Source organism: Chiloscyllium plagiosum, chromosome 6, assembly GCF_004010195.1.
Source record: "Chiloscyllium plagiosum isolate BGI_BamShark_2017 chromosome 6, ASM401019v2, whole genome shotgun sequence".
Taxonomy (NCBI): domain Eukaryota; kingdom Metazoa; phylum Chordata; class Chondrichthyes; order Orectolobiformes; family Hemiscylliidae; genus Chiloscyllium; species Chiloscyllium plagiosum.
This window is the reverse complement of record NC_057715.1, coordinates 45,752,874-45,772,381: the sequence shown is the minus strand read 5'-3', so window position 1 is coordinate 45,772,381 and position 19,508 is coordinate 45,752,874. Positions and strand designations below refer to the sequence as shown.

The 19,508-nt window shown below is 40.1% G+C and overlaps 1 protein-coding gene across 5 annotated transcripts in view; it reads right to left on the bottom strand.

The window, feature by feature from the left end:
• Positions 1–19,508, bottom strand: part of uggt2 (UDP-glucose glycoprotein glucosyltransferase 2) — a 386,557-nt gene that overhangs the window by 152,309 nt on the left and 214,740 nt on the right. For all 5 annotated transcript variants that reach the window (XM_043691459.1, XM_043691457.1, XM_043691458.1 and 2 more), the window contains exons 22-23: positions 9,130–9,336; positions 2,246–2,377 (exon numbers count right to left, since the gene is read on the bottom strand). In XM_043691459.1, the coding sequence (XP_043547394.1) occupies positions 2,246–2,377; positions 9,130–9,336 (339 nt within the window). The remainder of the gene's footprint in view (positions 1–2,245; positions 2,378–9,129; positions 9,337–19,508) is intronic.

The window sequence follows — 19,508 nt, the reverse complement described above, 5'->3', positions numbered from 1 at the left end:
CACCCTCACCTTAACTTCCTTCCACCTATCGCATTTCCAACGCCCCTCCCCCAAGTCCCTCCTCCCTACCTTTTATCTTAGCCTGCTTGGCACACTTTCCTCATTCCTGAAGAAGGGCTCATGCCCGAACTGTCGATTCTCCTGCTCCTTGGATGCTGCCTGATCTGCTGCGCTTTTCCAGCGACACATTTACAGCTTTGGGGATAGGTCGGTGTCAGTCTGCCGCCTCCCTCAGCATGCCTCAGCCAAAAGTTAAAAGGCCTACTACTGCTTATTCGAAAGACCACATGTTTTATACTGCGGATTAATAAATGGTGAAAGATACTACTTTAAACCAAGAAAACTGTGGAAAATATTGTTTTAATAACAAGTTACTGGAACACACAGTGAATTGTATCTATAATGTTGCTTTATACAAGCAGTTGGGGAGGATGTTAGACACACTGTCCTTTCATTTATTTTTGGGGCCATTTAGCCCAGAGACATCCTTTTGATTGGTTACTTGGTAAGTGGCTATAAGCCTTGCACATGGACAGTAAAGCAGAAACATACAGCCTGGAGCCAATGTCCCCTGCAGGCTATGCAGCTGCTCAGAGCGTCCAATTGGCATGCAAATTCAAGGAAACACGGCCTGTAAAGAAGAAACGCTTCAATCGCTCTTTTCCCAGAAAATCTCCCATTGTCTGTTTTTAATCACCATTTGTCTGTGAATTCCTCTCTCTGCAAATTGTTGAAAAGAAAAAGGGAGAAAAAAACTACATTTGAAGATAATGTAAGGGGCTAATTCTTAACCAGTGAAGGAAAGACAGCATCAGTGTTGAAACAACCTCATTTCACCAGCATGAAACTGCCTAGAATGGGAGGAAAACATTTGATCACACCTTCGGTCCAGATAGGCTGAACAGTTTGATAGAACCTAATTTAATTTCTCTCCTCTGCCCACTACCTTTTCTGTCTGTTATATCCTTGTTTTGAGTTTTGTATTTCCGTTTGTATATGTATGGGAATTTTTTTAAAGGAATAAAATTTACAGTACAGAGTCATAAGTTAGCAATTCAAATTTGTTTCATTGATTAAAAATATTTTGATTACAATAAGTAATTATTGTCTGTAGTTATGTTTTTTAACCCAAATTAGAGTCATGCAATTTGGCAGTTTAATCAAGTTTTCACATTATGACGACTCTGGCACTGGTGGGAGTGACTGTCCCAGACATCAGGTCACACTTGACTGAGTATGGCATTAAGGAGCTCGAGCAAAACTGAAGTCAATGGGAACAGGAGGGAAATCCTCCACTGGTTGGAGTGATAGATAGCATAAACAAGCATATTATAGTTTTTGGAGGTCAGTCATCTAGCTCCTAGACATTTCTGCAGGAATTCCCCAGGGTAGTGTCCTAAATCCAAATATCTTCAGCTGCTCCATCATAACATCATCATAAGGTTAGAAGTGGGGATGTTCACCGACAATTGTACAAGGTTCAGCAATGTTCCTCAGATACTGAACTAGTCCATGCCCAATTGCCTCCTTGATTGGCACCACATTCACAAACATCCACTCCATCCACCACCAACACTCAGTAGCAACAGTGTGTTTCATTTACATGATGCACTGAGAAATTCACCAAGGCTCTTAAAACAGCAACTTGTAAACCCATCATCACTATCATCTAGAAGGACAAGGACAGATAGATGGGAACATCAATACATGCAATTCTGTCTCCAAACCACTCACCATCCTAAGTTTGAAATATATCATCACTGTTCCTTTAGTGTTGCTAGGTCAAAAATGCTGGAACTTCCATCATAATGGCATTGTGGCCATTCCAGTCCAAGTGGTTCAAGAAAGCAACTCCTTCCCTCCTTCTTAAGGACAACCAGGGATCAGCAATAAATGCTGGATCAGCCAATGACACCAACAGATCCCATGAGAGAGTTAAAAAGAAGACTGGATGTGCTGAATAGGTCCCTCTGTGTTCTACAGTTTGTTCAAAATAACATGGAAGCTATAACTGTACAGAGTATTTCAAATATGATCTGAACATGATTCCATGCTAGTTTTAAAAAATTGGTCCATCTTTCAACTGACCTCTAGAAATGAACAAGTGTTTGCTTCTGTTTTAAATGGTGTTATTGACTTGCCACATCAATTTGTGTACCAATGCAACTTGGCTCAGTCCTGGACTGAGACATGTTGTAATCTTATGACAGGTAAATAACTACAGTGCACGCATGGAAATACATACCCGACCATTGCTAACAACTGCCTCCTGACCAGGTAACAGCTTCAGAACATCTTGACAGAACAATCGGTGGGTGCGAAGGAAGTTGACTCCTATGGTGTTGTATTTCTTCTCAAAGGCATCATTATCCATTCCCTGAAATAAGAATAATTAATCATTTCAGTTGCTTAAATGAGTGACTATTCCTCTTGGTAGAATTGGTTTCCAGCGCCTTCCCAACATCTACAGTGATCATTTCTCAACATGGAGGCTGCTAAGAAAATACAAATCTGGACAATCAAAGTAACAAAGATATTTAGCAATTTTCCTTTTTTATTTGTTCATGGAGTGTAGGCGATGCTGGCTCGGACAGAATTTATTGCCCAAGCCTAATTACCCAGAGAGCACTTATGAGTCAAAAAATTGCTGTGGGTGTGGAGTCGCATGTGGGCCAGAGCACACATTGGCAGGTTTTCCTCCCGAGGGGACATCAGTGAATGGGATGGGTTTTTAAGACAATCAACAACCACAAAAGTTAGTATTTTTATTCCAGACTTTTAATGAATTTAAATTTCTGACATGGTGGGATTTGAACCCATGTATCCAAAACATTAGATCAGGGTCATACACTACCAATTCAGTGATATAATTGCTATGCCACCACTTCCCCATACTGTATAAAAGGTGAAAAGTGGCACATGGACCGAAAATTGAACTATTGCTGTGATCTGATCTCTCTGTAAAAAGGCAAACCTGCTAACTATTCACTCAGTGAAGTAATTGACACAAGGTACAAACCCAAATCAGTGCACCATCCATTTAGAATATATTGATTGATTGATTTATTGTTGTCATGTGTTCTGGGATAGAGTGAAACATATTGTTTTGTGTGCTACACAGGCAGACTGTACCATACAATGTGATCAGGGTACCAGAACAGAGTGAATAACACAGTGTTACAAGTGCAGAGAGAGAGAGAGAGAGAGAGAAATCAGAATTACCATCTGAGAGGTTCATCAAACGTCTGATAGCAGTGGGGAAGAAACTGTTCTTGAATCTATTCATAGGTGTATTCAAACATATATCTTATGTCTGATGGAAGAGGGTGGAAGAGAAAAGAACCAGGATTGGACGGGTCTTTGACTATGTTGCAGTCCTGAGGCAGTGGGAAATATAGATGGAGTCAATGGCTGGTTTGTGTCATGGACTGAGCTGTGTTCATGACTCTATGTAGTTTCTTGCAGTCTTGGAAAGAGCAATTGCCATGCCACACTGTGATGCATCCAGATAGGATGCTTTCTATGTTGCATCTATACAAATTGGCATTGTGGATATACCCCATTTCCTTCGCCTCCTGTGGAAATACAGATGTTGTGTTCTTTCTTGACCGTCATGTCGACATGGGTGGACAAGAACAGATTGTTGGTGATCATCACTCCCAGGAAAGTGATGCTGTCAGCCGTATCCACTTCAGCACAGTTGATGCAGACAGAGGAACGGCTTCCAATCCAATCCCTGAAATCAATGACCAGCTCCTTTGTTTTGCTGACATTGACGCAGAGATTGTTGTCTTTATACAATGTCGCTAAGCATTCAATCTCTTTCCTGTATTCTGTCATGTCATTGTTGAGATCGGACCTACAACAGTGGTGTCATCAGCAAACTTGTAAATGGAGTCGGGGTGGAATTTGGCTACACTATCATGATCTTATAAGGAGTATAATAGGGAGCTAAGCACACACCCTTGTTGGGCACCAGTATTAAGGATTGAGGTGGAAGAAGCGTTGTCATCTATTCCTAGTGATTGCAGTCTATGTGTCATAAAGTCGAGGATCTAATATCAGCTGAGACCTAGTCTCAGAATATGGAGATGGGTTTGTTTGGATTTATGGTGTTGAAGGCAGAACTGTAGTTAATAAGTAGGAGCCTGATGTAGATATTCTTGACATCCAGATGTTCCAGAGATGAATATAACATGTTACAACTGGAATATTGTACATAATTCAGTATTGTATGGATGTAAATAAATCAGGGAAATTAGGTATAATAATTAATTTTGCTAACTGATACATTAGGAAAATGCAATGTCTGTGAAAATATTTGCCTCTGGATATTACATGATTTTCAAGTTGACAGTATATCATTGTTAAATTGTCAGTGTTGATAAAAAGCAATGCTGATTAATTATGTAAGTAGCAAACCTTTAGTTAAATAGAAGATAGTGTGCAGAGCAAAGGGATTATTGCAATTCAGACTAAATCAGATAATGATTTCCATTGTGATGCATTGTAATACAGCCTGTATATTAATAAATTAGGCCTTTGTAATGCTGCTGTTTTGTTACAGGTCAGGAAAACTCACCTCAGTCTTGCTGAGATGTGGACCTGGCTATACATCTGTAAAGGATCTATGCTGAAACAAGCAACTGAGAGTCAATCAATCATTTTGATCACAGCATATGTCTTTGGTGGAATAACCTCAAAACATCTTTGAGTTTACTCTGAGATTTCAAAGAGTTTCTGCTGCTGCTTTTGGGTAATGTAGAACTAATCTGCAGAAGAATGTAGGAAGATCATCTTCCAAATCACTATTCTTTTAATAGTTTGTATATACATGACCACTCTCCATAGACAAAACTAATTCCTGCTTATGTATTCAAATATTTCCACAAATAATAGAACTCTAATCTGCTACTGCTGTTTCTAAATCTGATCATGCAAATGTATTGAGAAGTTTTCCTTGTCCCAGATTTTGAAGGGGCAGATCATCAATTCATCCTTGTCCAAGAAGCTGAATAGTCTCTGTATTACAATTAATTCATTCATGGGAGAAAAATGTTCTTTGACCAGCACATCAAAGAACCACCAGAGTTGGGAAATTAGTTTTACTGGTCAACAGTGCAATGGCACTTGAAATGCATCTCACTCTCTTGCCAGAAGTTTGTTCTGAATATCACTGAAAATGATGGCTCCTCAGGGGAATGCAGCCAACAGCCATTGGGGAGGCAAGGTTGGAGCTTAAGAAATACTGGGAAAACTGTAGTGACAAATGGTATAATTAGGAATGCCTCCTTGTGGCAGCAATGGTGGGGTCAGGGTGGGGAGGTGTTGGAGATGGATGGTTGGGGATAGAGGGTGAACAATGTCAAGAGTGTGGTGCTGGAAAAGCATGGGTCAGGCAGCATCCGAGGAGCAGGAAAATCGACATTTCGAGCAAAAGCCCTTCATCAGGAATGAAAGTCATTTGCCCAAAACATGGATTTTCCTGCTCCTCAGAAGCTTCCTGACCTGTTGTGCTTTTCCAACACCACACTCTTGACTCTAATCTCCAGTATCACCCTGTTCATAGAGGGTGAACAGCCAATCGTTATAGTCCACATTAGAAGCCATGACTTTGATAGAAAGAGGATCAGGAACCTTCCACAGATTTCTGGTAGTTAGGAAGGAGGACCTGTAAGCAAGTAATCTTTCATTATTCTGGTACTTTGCGCAATTGTAGAAACAGAAGGACAGAGCAGTGGCTGCAGAGGGAAGGAGGGAAGGCTTTAGATTGCTGTGGCATAGGTACCAGTGAGAGATGGAACTGGCTCAAACCAAATGTGTTGCAGCTAAACTGGGGCATGAAGAACTTTGTGGTGAGGGCTACAGTGGCTGTTTTGAATTCAATTTAGCAGGAGTACAGGAACCAGGATGTGACATTAAAAAGGAAAACCAAGAACAGAAAGGATGCAGAGGATATTTAGCACTGGTATAAAATATAGCAACTTATTAGGTAGGGTCAAAGTAAGTGAGTCCACTGAAATCAAAACTAGGTTTAGAGTATGTGCAAAGTGTGGTAAAGGAGAAGATGAGCTGTAGCTCAAATAAATACATATTGTTAATGTGCATTGATCTTTGAGGCCAGCAGGACATATTGAAAGAGTGTTGGCAAAACGTATGGAATGTTAGACTTCATAAATAGAGGCACCGTGTACAAAAGCAGATGAGTTATGCTGAACTGGTATCAATCTCTAATTACAACACAACTGGAGTGTGGTTTCTGGCCATCAGCCTTTAGGGTGGATGCAAAGATTCTTAAGAGCATACAGTGAAGCAGGATGATGATGGGGTGAGAGATTTCAGCGACAAGATTAGATTGGATAAACTGGAATTGTTCTCTTAGGAGCAAAAGAAGCTGAGGCATATACCCATGATGTGATAGCCCAAAGACTATCAATATAATACTTTGGCCTAATGTTGGGGCTGATGTGATACACATTTTTATGTAGCCAATAGCATTGATCTGAAACTCTAAGCCTACAGAAGTGTTGAAAGCAGAGTCAATGAATGATATTAAAAAAAAGTGATAAGCTCTTGAGCAAAACTAATGTTAGTGGTAAGACTTGGGGAACAAGATATATTACTCAAATCTACTGAGAACCAGCAATGATTCAGTCAGCCATATGGCCCTCATTCCACATTGTAGCCATTCTGTAACTCCACCAGGCAGTGCTTTTTTTCATTCAGCTGAAGGTGGACAGCTGATAATTGCTTATTCATCAGTCACGGAAAATTTGCAAATGTATGAATGCTTAGTAGGCATGAAATGCACTTTCAAAGAACTTTCATTATATCGTCAGAATCACTACTTCTAAAATGGTGGACTGAAAGTAGGATGGATCTTGCAGCTGCTCCTGAGATTGCAGGCTTATTTCTAGATTCATTTCTAGATTTCTTCTAGTTATTGTATTTCAGTGGTATAACATTTTTTGATTCATTTTTTGATTTTCTACAACCAAATTTTTAAAAAGAAGTGTTCTTCTCACTTGGAGTTCCATTCTTGGATTTTTGGGAGAGGATGGCTTGGTTTACTTGTCTCTCAAATTATACGTGTAGACGACAGATTTCTTTAAAACTGCTAAATAGATTTTTTTAAATCACCGAGGACAATTTTTTTTAAACATCGCTAAAGAGATTTTTTTAAATCACTTAGGAGAGTTTTTGTTCCCTAAAATTATATGTGTAGAAGAGAGTCTTTTTTTCAATGAAATTGTGTTTATGTTGATATTGGAGAGGCCTACATGTGGCTGGCTCTGGAGTGAGTTTTTTTTTTAAATATGAGAAAATTGAAAGCTGTCTGCCAGATCACTTGAGTAGGAGTTTTTTTTAATTCAGTTGTTCAGCTGATTTTATTTAAGATTTTTTTTATTTCTTTTTTTTTGCTTAATATTATTTCTTTGGGTAAGAAAATGTAGGTAAGTTTATGTATAAGGTGCCATTGTAAGCTGCTTCTTTTTAGGCTTAACGTCATTGATGGCATACAAGAGACACAGTTAAATTGCTAATAGATTTCGAGAAGTAATTACACAGTAGGATCAGTCAGATAGATGGATAACTGTCAGAAAAAATAAGAAGGTCATTCAAAACTTTCCTGTGGTTATTCCTCTCTCAAACAGAAACTCAGTTTGGATACTATTGAAAAGGATCATTTTTCTGAGGAAAACAGAAGAGACAGTCAGATCTTGACTGCTGAGAATGAATCTTATATTAGACAAGGTTTGACAAAATTCAGAAGAATAATTGTTACAATTGTCAAGGGCACAGACAGGAGATTCTTTCGCAGTGAGTGTGGGATAGGATGTATGTACTCAGACAGCATATTGCTTTCATGCTACCAGGATTAAGGATGTCTCAAAACATTTGAAGCATATTGTTCAAGGGGAGAGTGAGAAACTGTAAGTCATTGCACACATTGATAGGAATGGGAAAAAGTGAGGACAACAGATCAGACTCAATAAGTGTGGCGCTGGAAAAGCACAGCAGGTTAGGCTGTATCTGAGGAGCAGGAGAGTCAACTTTTTAGGCATAAATCCTTCATCAGCAATGAGGGGAGGTGGGAAGAGGGCTGAGAGATAAATAGGAGGATGGGGACGGGGGGGAAGGTAGCTGGGAATGTGATAGGTAGATGTGGAGGGGTGGGTGATATCATAGTTCAGAAGGGAGGTTGAAGCGGATAGGTGGGAAGGAAGATGGACCGACAGGCAGTTCAGACAGTGGTGCCAAGTTGGAGGGAGGAGCATCCTCCTCCAAAATACACCTGTAATATCCAGCAAACTAATTTTGTTTCTCTGTCCACAGATGTTGTCTGACCTGCTGAGTTTTTTCTCTTTTCCTTCTATCTTATTCTACTCCATGACTGTAGAAGTGCAATGGAGAAAGTGAGGTCTGCAGATGCTGGAGATCAAAGTTGAAACTTTATTGCTGGAACAGCGCAGCAGGTCAGGCAGCATCCAGGGAACAGGAGATTCGACGTTTCGGGCACAGGCCCTTCTTCAGGAATGAGCAGAGAGTGTCTGCTCATTCCTGAAGAAGGGCCTGTGCCCGAAACGTCGAATCTCCTGTTCCCTGGATGCTGCCTGACCTGCTGCGCTGTTCCAGCAATAAAGTTTCAACTGTAGAAATGCAATAGCAAACCAGTGATGAGACTAATCTATGACAAACTAGTGATGAGAATATCGAGGAAATTCAGGTAATCCTTTGACCAATTAGACAAACTGGCAATGTGACTAACCAGGTGATTCAGATTAACCTATGACAAACTAGTAATGGGAGCAACTAGACGATTCAGATAAATCAATGCTATGCAGTGAGGGTTTCTCACTGTCAAATTGCAAGAGGGTTTCAAATAAAGTGATTTACAAGATATGCTGGTGAAAAATACTTCAACTATTTCATGGTGATATTTGTCTCTTAGCTGAGTGTTGATTTACTTTTTGCATGTCATACACTTCAATGTTATAAAAATGAAATAGAAAATCCTCTTGGATTATTGTATGGTTATGACACTTCAAAGTATATGCTGAATTCAACGTTTATAGATATATATTCAAAATATTTATGAATATAGTAATAAAAACTAAAATGACTAACTTTAACAGCAAATTCCATAATTTTTGCTCCTGACACAAGTGCATCCGCAGTTTCTTCGCTGAGCAGCTTAGTTATGTAGTTCCTTGCGATATTCCCATTCTGTGTCAGAAGCACTGCCCAGATTGCTTTGGAAATAGGAGTTGTATTTTCTGTTATTTCAGCTGCATGATTACTTATGACTCCAATTCGAATGTTGCTGCTTACTTTCTGAAACAAAAAGCACAAGTATTGATGACACTTCTATGAACACCCTGAAATGCAGGGATTTTGTTACTGTAAGAAGAACAACAACATTATTGCTTTGTGTAATACGTATTATATGATGAAAAATTCAGAATATTTATTTATACAATTCCAACCAATTTTTAACAGAAAACAGTATATTTTGTTTCTGGAATCAGAAATATGATAGCATTAGGTCTTTTGTAAAGCTTGCAACTTCTGAAATTGTTGAGTTACAATGTATATTTTCAGTCATTGCTCTTTTTTTAATAGATATTTTTATTGAAAATTTAACATGTTTTTACAAACTTACAAAATAATACACACAAATACAAACATTAATATACAATTAAATATTAAATAAATAATAACCAAAACCTAACAGACAAAAAGAAAAGATTAAAAAAAGGAGAAAACAAAACTCAACTAACTACTAATCTAACCTATAACTAACCAGAGCGTATAATAAAATATCTTACATTACTCAAGAGAAAAAAAAAAGAATAACATAGTATTAAATAGTGAAGTACATGCTCGGAACGAATTAACATCAAGTCATAATAAAACCCGTATTCATGCGGGATTCCTCCCCCCAAGGGTCCCCGGACCAGCCAGAACCGCTACCACAACTAGATGAATGCCCTTGACAAAATAGCCGAAATATCTGTATCTATATAATTCAGGAAGGGCTGACACATTTTATAGAATAATTCATTTTTTGGTGCACCATATTTGTAAGGAAGTCAAGGGGAATACATTCCATGACCAACCTGCACCAGTTTGAAAGTCCTTGAGGGCCCTGAGCTACCCAGTTTACTAAGATATTTTTTCTTACACAAAAGGAGAGAATGGAAAACAATTTCCTCCTGTGCACATCCAGGGAAGGTAAGCTCAAAAAGCCCAGGAGAAGAGATACTGGATCTATTCTAATTTCCGCTCCCAAGATTTCTGTGAAAGCATTTGCTACTCTGACCCAGTATTTGCAGATCTTATGACATGTCCATAAGCAGTGGATGAGAGTGCCCGCCTCTATTTTACATTTGGGACACATTGGAGATGGTCCTGCCCTAAAGTTTGCCAATCGTTCCGGTGCTATATGAGTCCTATGGAGTATCTTTAACTGAATGGCTTGGGTTCTATTACAGATGGAGATTTTTCTGGCATTTTCCCAGATGTCGTCCCACATTTCTGTGGATATTTCCAACCCCAATTCCTGATCTCATGTTCTAAGCAAACATTCCATGTCTTCCGAAACTTCATTATGTAATAAATGATAGAGAGTGCTGACCGAGGGTAAACCCATTGGCCACAACACTCTTCGTTCCCTATCTGATTTATAAAGGCTATCTAATAACATAGTCTTCTTCTGTATGTAATCTTGAATTTGGAAGTATCGAAAGAGGTCTCCATTAGGTAGTCCAAATTTCTGGTGCAGCTGTTCAAAAGACATCATGATTCTCTCATCAAACAGATCCCCTAAACAGGAGATACCCCTGGACCTCCAGGATTTAAATGTGGCGTCTGTGAGCCTCAGTTGAAAACCCCATGCCCCCACTATAGGAGTATAAGGGGAGGTTTTATGTGAATTATCCTCGTTTTGCCACACTATCTTCCAGACTTTAATTAAGTTTAATACTATAGGATTTTTACAATGGTCCATAATGACTTTCACCTTAACTAAAATAATAAATTAATAAGAGGACACTTTGTTTGAGAAGCCTTGATGTCCAGCCAGATTGATTGCGGGTCAGACGAGACCCAATCGGCTATGTAGCTTAATAGAGAATTCAGCTGATACTTCCTAAAGTCTGGAAAATCTAGCTCTCCCCTTGCTTGTGGAAGCCGTAGCTTCTTTAACTTAACGAGTGGCCATTTATGATTCCAGATGAAAGAACCAAACCAATCATATAATTTGCGCAATCCCAGCCTCGGCAGCATCACCGGGAGCATTCTCGTAGGGTATAAGAGACAGGCAAGACATTCATTTTCATTTGAGCTATTCTACTTAGCCAAGAAATTGGAAGATCGCCTCAAAGTTGAAGGTCCTGCCTTAGCCTTTCCAGGAGATGCACAAAATTGACCTTGTACAGCTGACCAAATACTGGGGTGATAAAAATACCTAAATATAAAAAACCCTCCAGAAACCACCAAAAGGGAGAATGAGATCCGTCCAATAAGTGGAACAGACTAGCGAGACCACCCATTGGCATGGCCTCCGATTTTGAGAAATTAATTTTGCAACTTGAGAATGCACTAAATAAATTAATCACTTGGATCAGGCGGGGCACGGACATCAAAGGATTACTAAGAAAAAGGAGAACATCATCTGCATAAAGGATAATTTTATGTTTACCCATGCCAACCCTCAGGACCGTTATATTAGAATCAGCCTGTATAGCTTCCGCTAGTGGCTCAATTATTAGCATGAATAGTAACGGTGAGAGAGGACACCTCTGACGGCAGCCCCTACCCACACTGAAGCTATCCAAGCCTAAACCATTGGTGATCATGGCTGCTTTGGGGTCATTATACAATGTTGAGGCCCATTTAGCAAATACCTTTACAACGCCAAACCTTTCCAATGTATAGAACAGGTATGACCATTCAACCCTGTCAAATGCCTTCTCTGCGTCCAACGAGACTACTATTCCCAGTATTCTTTCCTGATGACAGACTTGAATCACATTCAAAACTCTTCTAATATTATTAGATGATGATCTACGACCCTTGATAAACCCCGTCTGGTCCTCTTTTATGATATATGACAATACCCTCTCCAGCCTCAATGCTAACATTTTAGAAAGAATTTTAAAATCTAGATTTAGCAAAGATATTGGTCTGTATGATGCGCAATCTTCTGGGTCCTTTCCTTTTTTGAGAATGAGAAAAATATTCGCTTCTCTCACTGAAGGCGGGAGGCAGCCCTGTCTATACGAGTAGTTGTACATGTCCATAAGTGGACCAGCTAGTACTCCTGTAAACGCTTTGTAGAATTCAACCTGAAATCCATCTGGATCAGGTGTTTTATGGCTCTGAAGCTGCCTGATTGCATCAAGTACTTCCTGGATTGTTAGGGGAGCACTCAGGACCTACACCTGTTCCGGGGTTAAGTCCGGAAAGGCCAGGCTTAAAAAAGGACTCCATTTTTTTGGTTCTTTCTTCACAATCCTGAGATTTATACAAATCAAAGTAAAACTTTCTGAAGATTGTGTTGATCCTTTTATGATCGTAAGTCAGAATACCAGCACTTTCCCTGATGGGCGTGATATTTTGAGGGGCCTTTTTTTTCCTTGCGAGAATTGCTAGGTATCTACCAGGCTTATCGCCATATTCATATAATCTTTGTTTTGCAATTAAAATCTCCTCCTATAATTGTGCAACGAGCCCTGAAAGCCATCAGTTTGGAGAATGCTTCCATTATAAATTTGAAAGGCTGCGCCGAGGGACAATAAAGATTCAAAATCCCATATTCCTCTCCATTTATAAGGGCTTTAATCAGTATGTACCGCCCAGATTCATCTTTTATCTGACTTAAGATTTTGAAAGGGAGATTCTTCCGAATGAGAATGACTACTCCGTTACTTTTTGAACTGAAAGATGAAAAGAAGGCCTAATCAAATCCACCCTGTTGTAATTTCAAGTGCTCTTTATCCAGTAAACGTGTCTCCTATAAGAGAGCTATATCAACCTTTTCTTTTTTGAGGTTTAATAGTATTTTCTTCCTATTGATTGGCGAATTACTCCCCTTGACATTCCAGGTGCACCAATTAATCGAATGACTAACCATAATCATCCAGACAAGTCCGAGACCCCCCAGGAGGAAGAACCCCATCCAAAGCACCTCGAGCATAGACCATAGAGAATTCACAAAAATAGAGATTCTTTAATATACTCACGCCAATATAGTAAAAAATTATTTCTAAATAAAAAAATATAAAACATATTTAAAAAGGAATTGTCCCCCTTGCTTCAAGGGGGCATCACTTCCTATCTGAAAACCCATTGTATCCTCTCCGAACCAGTGCCCCACCCTCGACCCTGGCACCCCATAATAAAATAGAAACATTCAAGTGTACTATAAAGCTAGAGTACCCTACCCCCCACCCATACCAACATCTAGATACATTTACTAATGATAACACCACGTATAAACATATAAAACTATAAATTTACAGTCTCAGCAGGTAATAACTAAGTATAATAACACAAAAAGGGGGAAAAACCCCGCTCTAAAGGAAAGAAATAAGGTAGTACAAAGCAAACGCCCCCCCCCCCCCTCACCTGAATCAACTAAACCGCCCGGCCTATATATAAAAAAAGGAAATCGTATAGTGGAGAACAAATAAGCTCCCCTCTACCCCCCGGTGATGATATTAAACAATAAAGGAAATAAGGGAAAAAAAGAAGGGTAAACCGGGGGGAGGGGGGGCAGAACAGCATCATTAACCACACGGATTAATTCTTACAATCTATTTAAGAGAATCCAAAAATTCCTTGGCCTTCTCCAGCAATCCAAAGTTATAGATGGATCCTTCGTACTTAAAACGCAGCGTCGCTGGGTAGCACAAGGAGTACTGAATGTTTAAGTCCCTTAGACGCTTCTTCGTTTCATCAAACACCCTCCTCTTGCGGACCAAAGCTGGGGAAAAATCCTGGAACAGCATAATCCTAGATCCCTTATATGTCATGGGCCTGGGGATCTTTCCTGAGGGTCCTGGAGGCTTCCAAGAGCATTTGCTTCTTTCTGTAACACTGAAGCTGGAACAGGACTAGGCGGGGGTGCTGGTCTGACCCGAGCCTGCGTATTGCAACCCGGTGGGCCCATTCTACCCACACCTGGCCTGATCCAGCCTCCAGCTTCAACATCTGAGGGAGCCCCTGCTCCAAAAACACTACAAGCTGGCCTTCCTCTTCCCGTTCAGGAAGGCCCAGCAAATGAATATTTTTTCAACAACCCCAATTCTCGAGGTTGTTGATGTGATCTTCTAAGGCCCACACTCACTGTTCAAGAGTCAGGACCCAACCCACGGCCGATTGTGCAGCAGGGTTAAAGGGTGGGTCTGGGTGGGATGCTCTTCAGAGGGGTCGGTATAGACTTGATGGGCCAATATCCTGCTTCCACAGTGTAGGAAATCGATGTCTATTTCTGCCCGAGTCCTGCTGCAGAGCTCTAGCAAAGCTCAATGCAAGCTGAACGAACAACACCTAATTTTTCACTTGGGGAACTACAGCCTTCAGAAATCAGCATCGAGTCTAGCAAATTTAGACTTCCTTCATATCTTTTATCTACCCTCACCCCAAATTTTGTCCTTTCAGCTCAGCAAACCCATTTTCAACTACTCACAGCCCCCATTATCACCTATCTCACTTCTTTTCTATCCTGGTTTACTATTGACAATGCTTTTGTCTACCTACTTTTTTTCGCTATCTGAGCTCTATCTTCACATATCCGCTCACTCCTTTCCATCACTTATGCCCCTAACATCAGCATAAATATCACTTTTTTCCAGCAATTGCGAAGTCCAAAGAAAGGCCACTGGATTCAAAATCTTAAGTCTGCTTTCTCTCTGCAGATGAATCCAGACCTGTTGAGTTTCTCCACCAATTTTTATATTTTTTGGTTTAGATCTTCAGCATCCTGTTCTTTGTTCTATTACAGAAGAAAATGATTTGGAAGTCCTTGTCCATAAATCAAAAAAAGCTAGCATGCAGGTTCAGTGGGTAATAGGGAAGGTAAATGGAACTTTGGCCTTTGTTTCAAACAGAATGAACCATAAAAGTAGGGAAGTTTTGTTAAAAATATACAAAGCATAAATCAGATCACAGTTGGAAAACTGTAAAGAGTTATGGCCTCTACATATACTAGCATTTGAGGCAGTCCAAGAAGGGTTCTCAAGGTCGATACCAGATGTGGAGAGTCTGTTTTATGAGAGGTTGAGTAAATTGGGCCTGTACTCATCATTCACCTTATTGAAACATACTAGAATCTTAGAGGACTTGATAGGCTAGATATGGAAAGGTCGTTTCCACAAGTGGGAGAGGGCATAATCTCAGAATAAGGGGTCTGACATCGACAACAGAGATGAGGAGGAATTTCTTCTTTTAGAGTGTTGTGAAACTGTGGAAATTTTTACCATTGAGGGCTGCTGAGGCTGGGTCATTAAAAATCTATTTATCTCAGGCTTGAATTTAATAAATCAATAAGAGAATCGAGAGTTATAGGGAAAAGGCAGAAAAGTGGAGTTGAAGATTATCAGATCATCCATGATCTCACTGAATGGTAGAGTTGATTCAGTGAGCATACTAGCCCACTTCTGTTCCTATGTTCTATAGTTCTGTCACCTGGATAAATGGTGAAGATTATGATTCAGTCTTTGGCCATCCATGGTGATGCTTAGTTCTCCGTTAGTGCCTTAGTGCTATAGCACAAAAAATGTCCTGGTCAAAAACACCCACCTCAACTATTCAAAGCCCATGTCCAGCACTTAGCCGATAGCCTTGTATGCCTTAGTATTACAAGTACACAAATTAAATACTTCTCAATGTTATGAGTATTTCTGCCTCTACCACCCTTTCAGGCATTGAGTTCCAGATTCCCATCTGCTGGATGAAAATACTTTTCCTTATGTCTCCTCTAACTTCTTGCACCTTACCTTAAATCTATGGCCCCTGATTATTGATCCCTCCATCAAACAGGAAAGTTCCTTCCTGTCTAAGCCCCTCAATTTTGTACATAGAGGTCTACAGTATGGAAACAGGCCCTTAGGTTCAACTTGGAGAAAGTGAGGACTGCAACTGCTGGAGATCAGAGTTGAGAGTGTGGTGCTGGAAAAGCATAGCAGGTCACGCAGCATCCGAGGAGCAGGAGAATCAACGTTTCTGGCCTCATTCCTGATGAAGGGCTTATGCCCAAAATGTCAATTCTCCTGCTCTTTGGACGCTGCCTGACCTGCTGTGCTTTTCCAGCACCACACTCTAGACACTTAGGCTCGACTTGCCCATGCCACCCAGTTTTCAAATTAAAATAGTCCCATTTGCCTTTATTCTTATCATGACCATGTGCCTGTCTAAATGTTTCTTAAATTACAAATTTATACTTGCTTCTACTACTATCTTTGGAAGCCTGCTCCAGATAGTCCCCATCCTCTGTGTGAAAAAAGTGACCCTCTGGACCTTTTTGAGATGACCCTTCTCACCTTAGCCTATACCCTCTAGTTTTAGACTCTCCACAATGGCAAAAAGCAGTTGGCTATCCACCTCATCAATGAAGTTAAAAATCACACAACACCAGGTTATAGTCCAACAGGTTTATTTGGAAGCACTAGCTTTTGGAGCTCTGCTCCTTCATCAGGTCGTTGTCAACCACAACCACCTGATGAAAGAGCAACACTCTGAAAGCCAGCGCTTCCAAATAAACATAACCTGGTGTTGTGTGATTTTTAATTTTGTGCCGGGTTGTCCAACGCCGGCACCTCCAAATCATCACATTATCTATTTCTCTTATGATTTTATACACCTCTATAAGGTACCCTCTCAATCACTTATGCTCTTGGGAAAAAAGTCCCAAGTCTATTCAACCTCACCTTATAATTCAAACCTTCCTGTCCAGGTAGTATCCCAGGGAATCTTTTCTGTCTTCTTTCTAGTTAAATAATATCCTTTCTATAGTTGGGCGACCAGAATTGCATGCAGTCCTCCAAATTTGGGCTCACTATCATCTTATGCAGATGTACCAAGACATCTCAAATCCTATTCTCAGTGCTCTGACTGACTAAAGCAAGCATGCCAAAAAACTTCTTCACCACCCTGTCTACCAATGGCTCCACTTTCAAGGAGCTATGAAGCTGCGTGTGAGTATGTAAGAGTGTCTCACACACACACACACCTGACACTCTCATCCACGCACACACCCTTTCACATACTTGTACTCCGTCGCACTACGCACACACTTTACCAAGCATGCACACACGCAAATGCAAACACACACTCACATGTACTCATACTCACACATGCACACACTCACTCTCTCTCTCATGCACTCACACACACATGTTAAGTCTATGGGGTGAATTTACATTTGTAGAATTATATTTGCAGTTACATTCCAATTTGCTCAAAAAGTGCACAATCTGCAGGCAGTCAATCTATGTAATATTTTATAAATTCCTACTTTGGACGTAGTATCAGTCTAACTCAAGATTGGGGTACAGACAGATTCTAACTTCACATCTTTAATGCAATGTCTAACCTTAAGTTATCTTAAGAATGTGACTTGAAAGAAGTTCTGGGATTTATATATTAATGAACAAAATCTGCAACCCATTCTAAAAGGTGAAAGGACTTAACAGCAATCTAGGTTTGTTCAATATATTATTTCAGTTGCATGACACTGTAACCTCTTGCTATAAATTCTGTGTCACATGATCCTCTTCCAAAGCTACCTGATGAAGGAGCAGTGCTCTGAAAGCTAATGCTTCCTAATAAACCTCTTGGACTATAACCTGGTGTTGTGTGATTTTTTTAAAATATATTTTTAATGAAAAAAAATTTTGGATATTACAACAAATACAAAATGAAGCAATACAAAGAAATCCACTAATTACATAAATAAATAAGTAATAACTAACAATTAACTAAAAAAGCATGACAGTAATAATTATACAGCTTAATGAAACTAAGTAATAGCCCTTGACCATTGAGAGCATAAATTAATACATATTCATGCCTACATAGTTCCTCCTCTCTGGATACCAGATTCATTAAACAGATTCATCATACGGCCCTTATTAGTATGGCAGACAAATCTGTATCCAGATAGTCCAAAAAGTGCTCCCATGTCTGATAAAGATTCACAGTTTTATGGTGCACCATATTTGTAAGAAAGTCCAAAGGGATATGTTCCATGACTAGCTTACACCAGCTCAACAGTCCCGGAAGGTTTTCAGACATCCAGCCGAACAGAACAGCAAGCTAGTAAGGGGGCATCTTGCCTGAGATGCTTCGATGTCCAACTATAGTGAGTGAGGGTCCCCCCGAACTCAGTCATTCATGTAAGATAGCAATGAGCTGAACTGATAGTTTTTGATATCTGGGAGATCCACTCCTCCCAGTCTGTCGGGTAGCTGCAGTTTAGTCAGTTTAATAAGGGGTCACTTGCAATATCAGAAAAAGGAACTGACCAGCCATTCAGTCTTCTAAATGTTTGCTTAGTAAAAAGCAGAGGAAGCATTCGCATTGGATACAGCAGTCGGGGAGAATGTTCATTTTAATGAGGGCTATCCGACTGAACGAAGAGATCAGAAGCACCTCCCACCTTTGAAGGTTTTGTTTGATTCTGTCGAATAAATGGGCAAAATTGGTTTTAAATAGCCAATCAAAGACGGAAGTAATGAATATACCTAAGTGGAGAAAGCCTGTGACCATCTAAAGTGTAATTGAGATGCATCCTCAGGACCAGACATTTTCAGGACACCACTCATGGGCACGGCCTCTGATTTCGCAAAGTTGATCTTGTTACCCGAAAAGCCGCCAAACTAATTAACGCATTATATCAGATGAGGCACCAAAATTGTTGGGTTTGATGAAAAGACAAGAATGTTATCTTCATACAATGCGATCTGAGGTACTTTTGTCTCCACTCCTGGAGCAAACGTATTGCCTCGGCCAGCGGCTCAATCACCAATGTAAAAAGCAATGATGGTAAGGGACAGCCATGTTGACTGCCCTTAAGAATATTGAAATTGCTTGACCGCACACCATTGGTGAGGTCCACGGCAACAGGGTCACTATACAAAACATTTACTCAACCGATTAAGGCCTCACCCGAGCCAAGCTGCTTTAAAGTATAAAAAAGGTATGGCCACTCGACCTGGTCAAATGCCTTCTCTGTGTCTAAAGAGATCACTAATCCCTGTACTGATCATTGCTGACATACTTGGATCATATTAAGTAACCTCCTGACATTATGCGGCGATTTGCGACCTTTTATAAAACCCGTCTAATCTTCCTTAATGATGGAGGGCAGCACAGTTTCTAGTCCTAGTGCAACAGTCTTAGATAGGATTTTGAAATCGACATTCAGGAGTGAGATGGGCCTATAGGCAGCACAGTCCTCTGGGGCCTTTCCTTTTTTAAGGACAAGAGAGAGGCCTCTCTTA